Source organism: Danio rerio, chromosome 10, assembly GCF_049306965.1.
Source record: "Danio rerio strain Tuebingen ecotype United States chromosome 10, GRCz12tu, whole genome shotgun sequence".
In the NCBI taxonomy this organism is placed as follows: Eukaryota; Metazoa; Chordata; class Actinopteri; order Cypriniformes; family Danionidae; genus Danio; species Danio rerio.
The window spans coordinates 29250001-29262748 of NC_133185.1; the positions used below are offsets into that span (position 1 = coordinate 29250001).

General features: G+C 39.0%; 1 protein-coding gene and 1 long non-coding RNA gene across 2 annotated transcripts in view; one reads left to right on the top strand and one right to left on the bottom strand.

The window, feature by feature from the left end:
* The window catches only part of LOC141376377 (uncharacterized), a 19473-nt gene extending 10621 nt beyond the window's left edge, over positions 1-8852 (bottom strand). Inside the window, exons 1-2 of the long non-coding RNA XR_012386336.1 lie at positions 8711-8852; positions 265-390 (exon numbers count right to left, since the gene is read on the bottom strand). This is a non-coding gene — a long non-coding RNA (uncharacterized lncRNA). The remainder of the gene's footprint in view (positions 1-264; positions 391-8710) is intronic.
* gbe1a (glucan (1,4-alpha-), branching enzyme 1a) overlaps positions 1-12748 on the top strand; it is a 255017-nt gene that overhangs the window by 219180 nt on the left and 23089 nt on the right. The window contains exon 15 of the mRNA XM_021479344.3: positions 492-609. Within this exon, the coding sequence (XP_021335019.2) occupies positions 492-609 (118 nt within the window). The remainder of the gene's footprint in view (positions 1-491; positions 610-12748) is intronic.

The following is a 12748-nucleotide window of genomic DNA, read 5'->3' on the forward strand; positions in this document are numbered from 1 at the left end:
GGGTAAAATCTTTTAGTTTGGAGTATTATGAAAATAAATAGTTTGAAAAAGTTTTAGGGCCGCACCGTGACCCCAAAATGTATCCTTAATATGTCATTAAATGTTTCTCATTCTAAATATGCCTGCTTGGATTTTGTTATATAAGCTATCATTACACTGAATGACATTTTAGTGCTTGTTATTTGTATGGCAAAAAAAAAGTCTGAAAGTCATTATTTGTTTGCTCAGAGCTCACTTGTGATGGCAAATGTCCCTGTGTTTCACCTGGAGATGTAGATAGAGATCCATGTCTTGCGTGTCATTTGTCTGGTGGCTTCTCTCTCGCTTAGCCATCCATCACATCTCATGCGTTTATCATTATCTGGCCAACCATCTGTCCCTGAGCTACTCCTGATGAGAAAAAAAAGAATAAGAGAGAGATAAATGTCACAAGACCAAAGAGCGTTTCACTGAAGTCTTCTTACAGTTCCTTAATCATGGCTTCGTATCAGATATAAGATCAAATTGAACTCGGACGAGGTGCAGTACGGGGGTCACGGGAGGCTTCTGCAGGACACGGAGTTCTTCACAGAGCCAATGACTTTCAATGGACGAGACCAGTCGTTTCAGGTGAGTTTCGTCTCAACTACAGCTTTGTAATCTTAAAGCTATGACAAAAGCTTGATCTGTTCTCAGGTTTGACCTTTGAATCCGGCGTGAACCTGACTTTTATTTAAGTATTTTGATGTAGCCTACTTCCAACTGAAACTGAATATTGAGAAGTATAACACATATGAACATTTTGCTATTCTCATTTAAAGTTTAACTCTAAATATAAAAGATTAAAGCAGATCTTCGGACAATGTAGTGCATTTATGAACAATCATGCCTTTTTTGCACACTCCCTGAACATTTCTATTTCAATTCCATTTCAGTTCTTTTCATTGTACATAGTGTTTTCAACTTTTCTACATTGTATAGCTATTTTTTATTCATTCATTTTTATTCAGCTTAGTCCCTGATTTGTCAGGAACAGCCACAGTGAAATGAACCCCCAACTTATCCAGCATAACCCTTTTCAGCTGCAGTACTGGGAAACACCCATACACTCTCGCGTTCACACACACTCATACACTACAGCCAAATTAGTTCATCCAATTCACTTACAGTGCATGTTTTGGACTGTGTGGAAAACCAGAGCACCTGGAGGAAACCCACACGAACACTGGGAGAACATGCCGGGACTCGAACCAGCAACCTTCTTGCTTGCTAGCCACCGTGACACCTTTATATTTTTTGTATTTGTTCTTATTTTCTATATCTATATTATCTATATCTTAGCTATTTTATTTCATAATTTGTTTCATATAGATATTTTTAAGGTTGTCGTATAAGCATTTCACTGCATATCGTACACATACCTGTAGGTACTACCTGTAGGTAGGTCGGAGTTTGTGTACTAATAAAATTTGCACAGAAGTAAATGAGTGACAGCTCTCTTAATGGACCATGAAACCCCCAACTTTCAGTTTAAGTCTACCTCTATTTTTTCTTTTTAAAATGCTTCGCGATGGGTGTGGAGTGCTGCGAGCGGAGGGAGGAGGGGGCGTGGCTGGCAGAGCAGGAAAAAAAGACAGGAGTAAACAACTGTTGTCAGTTGGCTAACAAAATGAGACACAAGCCGGGTGAGGAGACGCATTATTTTATAGTTTACAAAGTGCAAATTGCCATTCTCCAATTCTCATACAGCTCTCCCGACAAAAATGCTTGCTGCAAACCAGCAGCTTTGCTGAATCAGTCCTAGCAGCATTGTGGGGAAAAATATGCACCAAACCCCGTGGATCATGGAAACAAATGCATGAATAGCTAAAAAGCGTAGGCGAGGTCTCATAGCTTGGCAGGTCTGCCATGCCTTTGAAAAGCACGAGCAGTCATAAATAATTAAGAAGATGGGTCTTCTCATAGGATAGGAAAACTCCACTATAATAAAATAGAGAAACTGACATGTCATAACTGGACAGGCAGATCGACGCTACATCATTGGTTTCGATCCTGCCCCAAAATGATTTTAAACTTGGAAGATGAAATTAGCTGACAATTAAATTGACCTTAGAGTGAAGTCTTTAAATGAATGTTTATGTAATTTAGCAAAGCTTATTTTGTCATGAATAGAAATGTCAAATGTCAAAGTTTATGTTGTAATAAATAGAAAGATGTTTCCTTAATTATAGAAAAGATGTTTGTACTTGAATGTAGAAATGCAAACAGTACAATTCTGTCCTTTTACAGTAAACAGTAAAAATCTGCTAAATCAGAAAGATTATACGTCTATTTTGTTAATTTAGTACTCAGATATACCTGTTGATGGAATATCTGCTTTAGCATCATATCTAATAATGGAGGATACATTTTTAAACATTTCCAAGTACACTCACCCCAAATGTCATTTATAATTTTTTTCATCACCAAAGTGCTTCATGGATGATTTTATCCTCACTGCTTTCAGTGTGAATGCACAATTAAGTAAAAATCTTAAAATTGCTCATGATTTTAACTCAATTGAAATACTATACTGGAACTCATGTTTGGTGCCTGTGATTTTAATGGCTGTTTCAGTTATTTTGACATTGATGAGTGCTGTTAGAACTCTGAGATAGACATGCCTAAACATTAAACAATAAAAACTTTTGATTATCCAAACCACAAACTGCTTTAGCATCATATCTAATAATGGAGGAGACATTTTTAAACATTTCGAAGTACACTCACCCCAAATGTCATTTACCATTTTTTTCATCACCAAAGTGTTTCATGGATGATTTTATCCCCTCCTCTTTATGGAATTGCTTGCAGGAGGGATATCTATATATAATACAAATGAAGGATCTCCGCTGGTTGAGGAAGAGTCTTCTTTTTGTTTGTGCTTTAATGAGTGGCCATCTGACACTGGAATTTGTTATTTCAGATCTGCATGCAATCAGTCTATCCAGTCTAGCAAAACCACCAAACAAAATGCATACAAATGTGTCCGTGCTTCTGATCTCACAACTCAAAGCAAAAAAAAATTCCTAGCAAAAAACGAGACAAGCCGTTCAATGTGCAGTTGCAGATCAATGCATGTATCCTCAAAGGTTATCTCAAATCTCAAAGCCAACAGTGGAAAATGCAGCTTTCAAACATTTGACTGATTTAATTGGTCAGCAAGATGGATTGCTTTGGTGAATCACCATGTTGTGAAAACCTGTCAATATGAATAGTCATCTGCCAGTTTGTAAAAGATTTGTACTTTTAACAGAATCCATTTAATCTCCTACATGTGAATGTAGGAGTGAAATGTGAATGTGCAGTGAAACTAAAGTCTTTCCGCATACTGTATGATCTTAAAAATAAGTTTTTGGAAGCTTCTTTTTGCCATTTTCACTTGAGATCATAAATGGCCTTGCTCTGAGGAGCATTTTAACAATCTTAAGAACTTGTTTTGCCACTTTAAAGAACTTTTTTTCATTGAACGGATGTTAAAGCTTCTTCATGGATTTACATGCTAATAAAGAACCTTTATTTTATAAATTATTAAAAAAAATTTTTTACTTTGCTTCTGTATTTTAGTACATATTTTAGGTATCTGTATGTTTTTTTTTTTTTTTTTTGGAAACTTTTGCTTTACTATATTCCAAAACAAAATATTGTACTTTTTACTTCACTACCTTTCTTACATTTAGCTGATATTTATTTTGAAACTGAGAAATTGGAGTGAAGAGACAAGATCAGAGCGTTAAATTCTTAAACAAGCTGTTTTTATTTTCAGCTAACCTGTTAAATTGGTTCATAAATTGCACTAAGCTATTGATTGGTGCATTATACTTATATCTGTTAACAAGTCAACAACTCACTGATTCAAATGATCTGTTCAGAGTGAGTCTCCAGTAAACAACTCAATGGTTCAAATTATTTATTCAGAGTGAATCTCTGGTAAACAACTCTCTGGCTGTTTCTCAATTCCAAGAATGCAGAGAACAGACTTGCGTTCTTGTGGAGACCGGTCTTGCCAGGTGTCCTCGGAAGAACAAACTCAGGAGACCGCGGGGGCAGAGAACGCTTCCTTTGAGAAATGAGATGCTGCGTTCTTTCTGATGGTCACATGACCTTCAAGTGTTTTAAATGGTAAATTATTTAAACATTACACCATTCATACAACGATTTATTGTTTTTCCCCTTTTCAAAATATAGACTCTGCATAAAAACATTATAAATATACTCTGCACAATATAAATAAAACAGATTTTACTACGAATTTCAGCAAAGAAACACCCTTAATGTGTTTTTTCCTTTATTAAGATGTTCATGGTAATGTTTACTTTCACCGTTTCATTTAGGGAAACTCCTGAGGCAAATCACTAATTCAGATTGTTTGTTCACTGTGACTCACTGATTTAAATGATTTGTTTATAGTGAGTCTCTAAACAAATCATAGATTCAAATGATTTAATCAGAGTGAGTCTCCAGTAAACAAATCACTGATTTAATTATTTATTCAGAGTGAGTCTCCAGTAAACAAATCACTGATTCAGATTGTTTGTTCAGAGTGAGTCCTCAGTAGATAAGTCATTGATTCAAATAATTAATTCAAACAGAGTCTCTGGTAAACAAATCACTGGTTTTAAATGATTCATTTACAGTGAGTCGCTGGTAAAAAAATAAAATAAAATAATAAATTCACTGATTCAAATAAATATTTCAGTCTCCAGTAAAACATGCTGATTTAATTATCCATTCAGAGTGAGTCTCCAGTAAAAAACTCACTGATTCAAATTATTCATTTTTAGTGTCTCTGGTAAACAAATTACTGATTCAAATAATTAATTCAGAGTCTCCAATAAATAAATCACTGATTTAATGATTCATTCAGAGTGAGCATCTAGTAAGCAACTCACTCATTCAAATGCTCCATTCAGAGTGAGTCTGCAGTAAACAAGTCACTGATTCAAATGATCTGTTCAGAGTGAGTCTCCGATAAACAAATCACTAATTTAATTATTAATTCAGAGTGAGTCTCCAGTAAACAAATCACTGATTCAATGATTATTTCAGAGTGAGTCTCCAGTAAACAACTCACTAAATAAAATGATCTGTTTAGAGAGAATCTCTGGTAAACAAATATCTGATTCAAATGATCCATTCACAACGAGCCTCTGGTATACAAATCACTGATTCAAATGATTTATTCAGAGTGAGTCTCTAGGAAACAAATCACTGATTCACTGATTCTTTCAGAGTGCGTGTCTAGTTAACAAATAACTGATTATATTATTATTTTAGAGTGAGTCCCCAGTAAACAACTAACTGATTCAAATGATTCATTCAGAATGAGTTTCTGTTAAATGAATCATTGAATCCATTCAGATTGAGTCTACTGTAAACAAATCACAGATTTAACGATTAAATCAGAGTTAGTCTCCAATTAATAACTCACTGATTCAAATGATTCATTCAGAGTGGGTCTCCAGGAATCAACTCACTGATTAAAGTGTTCTGTTCAGAATCAGTCTTCATTAGAAGATTCACTCTTTTTGCAAACTGATCGAGTGTGATTGATGTGATTTTACATTTTCACTTGAATTATCATAATATAGTATATGATATAGTGAGTTTATTAGAGCATGACAAGTTTTTGGTAATTCAGCTAACTTGAAAAAAAATCAACGGAAAAAAAAACTTTATACTTCTACTGAGTAATATTTTATTAAAGTATCTGTGGCTATAATTAAATGCCTGGTTTGTTTAATTCATCCACCACTGTTTAAGAGTATAGTTAGATTATTGTCTGTGTAACACATCAAACTTGTAAAATTGTGTGTTTACTGTATATTTACAATAAGCGGATACTTTTTAGTGAAAGTTACACATATAAAACCTGAACTAGCACAAAACAGCAGTCATTTTAAAGGGGTTATCGCACTAGTAGTACTTCATTATGCAGAAGTAAGCTTCAGAGAGCATGGCATTTATTGAAAAATACAGCTTTAAGGTAGAGCAAGAGATTGAATAAATCATGATCTCATTTCGGCCTCATTACAGCTCGTTGAATTTTATGACAATCCACTTTATATAGTCTATGAAGTCTGAACTCTGAAGGTGAGCACTACTGCCCTTCCCATAAATCACCAGGAGACTTTTAAATAATCTTTGGCAGAGAGGAGCCCAAACTAATGCTATACTGAGGCTCTATATGCAGTGTGAGGGTTCTTCGTGTTATGCAAATGTCATCCTTGCTGGGTTGAGTTTGGTTTGGAGATTTTTGAGTTCTCTGTGAAGTGTAAATGTTTCTTTGCCGTGTAAATATGTAACACTGTGTATGTCTTCATATCACGTGCAAGTTCCTCAATCTGTGTAAAGTTCCTTGCAGAGTTCTGCCTTTAGTATTCCACATGCAGTTAGACATGGTTGACTTTTGTTGGCTCTGTGTGTCAAGTTTTTTTATTCTCTTTGTATAAACACTCTTAGTTCCCATTATTATACATTTACATTGTACACCTATTATTAGGATGCATTTTCATTTTCAATCCTATAATTAGTTAATGTCATAAACAGGGACTCATTTTTAAAAAATGATTTTTACTTTTCCACTTCCAAATAGATTAGATCTGCTGGCTTTTCTTTTCTAATTACAATACAGTCACAAAAGAGCAGCTACTTTAGATGTTATGAGAAAAAAGCAATGTCTTACCAAAACACATTTTAATCATAGGGGCCATGCAAATTCTTTTTACTTGCTTTTACACTCATAGGTTACACACAACAGATGCTTGCTCATTCATTAGTACTTTTTCTCTGCTGCACACTCCTGTAAAAGTGATGTTAGTTATATGAAATACGAGTGAGGGGTGTCAATCAAATATTAACACAAGTAGTCACAAAAGATACAGTACATTTGAACGCATGTTAATATGGGGTACTGCATCTTAGCTGACCACTTGCATTTAGATCATTGAAAATGTTAATACCAGGTGGAAACAGCACCTTAGTGCAGATTCTGAAGGTATTTTGTGGAATCAAGTGGATTAAATAAGTCATTTTAGCAAAGCAAGCACAGAAAAATCTAATTGTACGCAGACATTGTGTAAGAATACAGTAACTGATAATTACTAAAATTGCATCATAAGGACAGTGAGCAAACAATATAACATATAATTCAAGAGTTCACACTTAGCTGATGATTTGTAGTAAAGCTTGTTTGGCATGCTGTCTTGGGAGAGCCCTGAGCTCATAAGATCCTCGAGGCTGGGGCTTCCTCCTGTTTGCAGGGCGAGAGGGTAATTTGAGCTCAGGTTGATCTTGAGAACCCCCCTGCTGCTGAGGATTGCTATGAGGGTATGTTGCTAGTGAATTTGTCTATAGTGCTGATTTGGTTTGGTCGATTTACTTATGTCTCATGTTTTGGACTGTGGGACGACACCGGAGAACCCGGGAAAAAACCCACTCGAGCATGGGGAGAACAAGAACTCTGCACAGAAAAGTCAACTGGCTGGGTAGAGACCCGAACCAGAGATGTTCTTGCTGTAAAGCAATAGTGCTAGACACTGTGTTGAATTGCTGCCCTATAGAGGGACAAAAAGAAGGTGAGGGGGTGGAAAGGGGATTCTTCCAGATAAAGATGACTATGGTAAGAAGCTTTGGTTATTTATACTAAGTTAGGAATCATCTGACTAGTGAATCATATGTTAGCTAATGCAGGGCCAGCCGTGTCAAACATAAGCATGTGATCCTCTCTAAATTAGTTTAGAAATAAATTTTACAATGTGAGCGTAGTACTTCATTTTACCAACAATGCTACTTTTCATACTTTAAGGTAACAGTTTAGGGAAGGCAATTTTTGATACCAACCAGAAATGTCTTTTTTTTATTGTTTAATGTTGAAGAAATTGACTGGTCCGCAAAGAGCCCTAATCTTAACTATATTGAACGCATTTGGGATGATCTTTATAGAAATTGTGTTTAAGGCTTTCTCATCCAATTTGTCTGACTAAATTCCCACAGCAAATATTCATCATAAAAAAGAAGCTGTTGCAGTTTGATATTATTGTCTCTGTATTTAGAATGGGATGTTGTTAAAGTCAATGTTGGCGGCAGTTGTGGCCTTACAGTTAAAAATTCAGACTTGTAACACAAACGTTAAAGGTTTGATTTCCAGCAAAGGAATTGAAAGTGGCATAGTTAACAGTGATTTCTTCTACCATCAGAACCCAAAGTTTAGCTGCCTTTAAGCAAGAACCTCACCCCTATTAGTCCCCAGGACAATGTCTGAGTATTCTAAGTACCATACTTGGCCACCACGTTACTCACAATGAATAGTTGTGAATAGTTTATATATGCCCTTTTGTATAAAGGTTGTTTTATGTAGCTGTCCAATATATACATTTAGGTACTAATTAAGCACTAATATGTACATTTTAGCTAGTTATAAGATACCAGTATGGATCATTTGTAATATTTGAAAAAGTGCTATCTCACTGACAACACTATTTTTATTTCTGTAAGTGTATTGTAAAAATTCGACACTTGCAGTGTATTTCTATTCTCCAAACTGATTTAACGATGTGTTTGTTACTATAGAATCAGTCCTGTGAGTGTGCCACACTGGCCTGGATACAGTAGATGACTCCAAACACAACTCTGCAGATGGAGATGAACCCTGGGGGAGGTTTTAGACTGAACTTCAAAATGTGCCCCATACCTGATTTATTTTCCGCATTCTCAATCCATCTCTATATCTTTCCTTCTTTCTCTCCCTTTTCCCTGCTGCCGGTAACGGCCCATTCAGTCATTTCCCCAGGCTGTTTTCTGATGGAGCAGTGGGGCCAGGGAATAAGGTAGGCCTGTAACAAACAGTTGAAAGAGCCGTTTCCAATCAGTTAGCCTCTGAAAGCCTGGGTTACTTTCTGTTCACAGTATAAGCTTTCTGCTTAGCTCTCCCGCTCTCTCAGGGCAGGTCCATAAACACACCCCCTTGGTTTCATATTGCTATTGATCTCTGGCTGCCCCTTATTTATAGACTGATAAATGTATCATTTGTTTTCTCTGCTATAGAAAGGAAACTCAGCCTATTAGTTTCTCAATGTCTTCCTCATATTTATCCTTTACAGTCTGCCTCGCCTTCCTTTTCATGGTCGGCTGGCTAGGCAGCTTATTAAGGGTATACAGAAGAATGAAAAAGATGGATGATTAAGAGGACGTTGAAACAAACACTTTCAATGTAATCGTGCATTCTTAGCCACATTAGATAATGAAAAGGCTTGGATGAATGGATGAAACATGATTCATCTAGTTAAGAGAAGACCAACTGTAATGTGCTGATTTCTTACATTTTCCTTTAATCCTCTCAATATGTTATAAACCTACATCCCATATTTTAGTATGTAAAACCATTTATAATATCAAATTTAATTCAAGTAGATGCGGTTATTTAACTGATAATCTTACCATTTTGGTTTTTATTGTAATAACATCTTATTTCCTAATTAGTTTTACAGCCAATTGCCATACTCAGTGCTTAATTTGAGCTGGATCTTGTTGGATTCTGTAGCGGGAAATATCAGAAATTTGTGTTTTGCGTTCTGGCATTTATTTTATTGATCCAACATTAACTATTGCATGGTAAATACCCTCAAGAGAGAGAGAGAGAGAGAGAGAGAGAGAGAATGTGATTGAGTCCAAGTGAAAAACAGTGAGCAAAGCTATGTTGCACAGACACACATAAAGTTAGTTACTTTCGACCAATCAGCTTTCTTACGTTTACAATTACTCTCATTGGTTGGTGATTATTGTTTCATGCACAGTTAGCAGCAAAAATTAATAATGGTATAGTGGCCTACCCAAATAATATTTGTATTTTCAAAATCCCAGATTCAGTCAAGCATATATATATTTTCTAAAACCACGAGTAAATCTGATAATGAGCCTGATCAAGAGAAGATTAAACTGTGCCCCTGGATCAGGACAGCGGGAGACAGAAGCAAAGCGATCTCAAATCAGCCAGAAAACATGACAGAATTGAGGCAACTGTGGACTCTACTCTGTGAGTCATTTCAAAGACTATAGAATACAAAAGACATGTCACTCGTAGTATGTTTTCGATAGGGAAAAGTGTAGGTGTAACGTTTCAATGAGAGTCAGAGAGGATCCAATAGCAAGTGTACAAGTTTATTGTGATGACAAATACAAATAGTGTCAGGCTAGACGGACGCAGAACGCAGGGCAGGAAACAGAACGGGGAAAACCAGATCCAGATAGCTCCGCAGGGCCTGAGCACAGACACACAAACATGAGTGATAACAACGAACTGACACAGACACACAAAAGCGTCGCCCAGATATAGGCACCATGATGAGCCTCAGCTGGCGAACTAATCAGACCAACTGAATGACGTCATAACACGTGAGCCTAACAAATCCACATGGATAACCAAAACAAAACAAACCCACGTGATCAACATACACTCCGGAGAAGCGCACAAACCTGCAACCATGACATTACCTCCTCTCCTACGAGCACCTCCTGGTGCTTCCAGAAGAGCTTACCTGGCGATTGTAATCATCGATAAGAGAGTGATCCAATATGTCCTTTGCAGGAACCCAACTCCTCTCCTCCGCACCATAACCTTCCCAGTCCACCAAGTACTGAAATCCTCGTCCCCTCCGTCTCGAGTCCAGAATGCGCTTAACCGAATAAACGGTCTCCCCATCTACGAGACGCGGCGGGGGGGGAACCGGAGTGGGCGGGTTAATGGCCGTATGAAAAACGGGCTTTAATTTGGAAACATGAAACACGGGATGTATTCTCCTGTACGCTGGAGGAAGTTTGAGGCGGACTGCCACTGGACTAATGATCTTGATGACAGTGAATGGGCCAAAAAATTTAGGTGCAAGTTTATTACATACGGAACGCAAGGGAATATTCTTAGTTGAAAGCCACACTTTTTGACCAACGACGTAAACGGGAGGCTTCGACCGGTGGCGATCGGCTTTAGCCTTGGTGCGCGCATTTACTTGGAGGAGGGTCTGTCTGGCTCTGCTCCAAGTGCGTCGGCACCTCTGGACAAAGGCGTGGGCAGAGGGGACCGCGATTTCGGATTCCAGACTGGGAAAAGCTGGTGGCTGGTATCCTAAGCTACACTGAAACGGAGAGAGGCCCGTAGCCGACACTGGTAATGAATTGTGTGCGTACTCCACCCATGGGAGCTGCTGACTCCAAGAGGCGGGATTTTGGGAAACCAAACAACGTAACATACGCTCGAGATCTTGATTGGCCCTCTCTGTTTGTCCGTTACTCTGAGGATGGAAACCAGAAGAAAGGCTTACAGTCGCTCCCAATAAATGACAGAATTCTCTCCAAAATTTAGAGACAAACTGGGGTCCCCTGTCAGAAACCACGTCCGTCGGGAGGCCATGAATGCGAAAGACGTGATTAATGACAGCATCCGCTGTCTCTCTGGCTGAGGGTAATTTGGGCAGAGGAATGAAATGAGTAGCCTTCGAGAACCGGTCCACAACGGTCAAAACAGCCGTATTGCCACCAGATGGCGGGAGACCAGTGACGAAATCTAGCGAAATGTGCGACCAGGGTCTCGAAGGCACTGACAGCGGCTGAAGGAGTCCAGCAGGGGGGCGATTAGAAGTCTTAGAAACAGCACAAACAGAACAGGCCAAAACAAACTCGCGTATGTCCCGTGCCATAGCTGGCCACCAAAACCGCTGTTTAACCAAAAATAATGTACGACTCACCCCAGGATGACAAGCCACTTTGGAGGAATGTCCCCACCGAATGACGTCAGACCGAATCTCCTCCGGCACAAACAAACGACTGGGTGGGCATCCGACCGGGGGCGTTACCCCATCCAGGGCTGTGCGGACCCTGCTCTCGATCTCCCATGTTACTGCAGAAATACAAATCCTCTGGGGAACGATGGGCTCAAGAGACGTATTGCGCTCGGAAGAATCAAAAAGACGGGATAACGCGTCGGGTTTGATGTTTTTAGAACCCGGTCGATATGAGATGGTAAAGTCAAAACGTCCGAAAAATAATGCCCACCGAGCCTGCCTGGAGTTAAGTCGTTTGGCGGACCTGATGTATTCGAGGTTCTTATGATCGGTCCAAACGATAAAGGGAACCCCCGAACCCTCCAACCAATGACGCCACTCCTCCAAAGCGAGTTTGACAGCCAACAACTCCCTATTACCAATGTCGTAATTTCGTTCAGCGGGAGATAATCGGTGAGAGAAAAACGCGCACGGATGTATTCTGTCATCCGAGGCTGCGCGCTGGGACAGGATCGCGCCCACGCCCACCTCTGACGCGTCAACCTCCACCACGAACTGCCGGGCTGGATCAGGTGTCACCAGAATAGGAGCTGAAACAAAGCGGCTCTTTAGTTTAGTGAATGCAACCTGTGCTGCACTCGACCACCTGAAAGGCGTCTTGGCGGAGGTTAAGGACGTCAGAGGGGCGGCGAGCTGGCTGAAATTGCGAATAAAACGCCGGTAAAAATTAGCGAAGCCCAGAAATCTCTGCAGGGCCTTACGAGACTCGGGGATTGGCCAATTCACCACAGCCTGAACCTTCTCTGGATCCATGCGCACCCCCTCGACTGACACAATGTGTCCTAGAAAGGGAACAGACTGTGCATGGAACACGCATTTCTCCGCCTTGACAAAAAGCCCATTCTCTAGCAGCCGCTGAAGCACTCGCCTGATGTGCTGCACATGTTCCTGGAGAG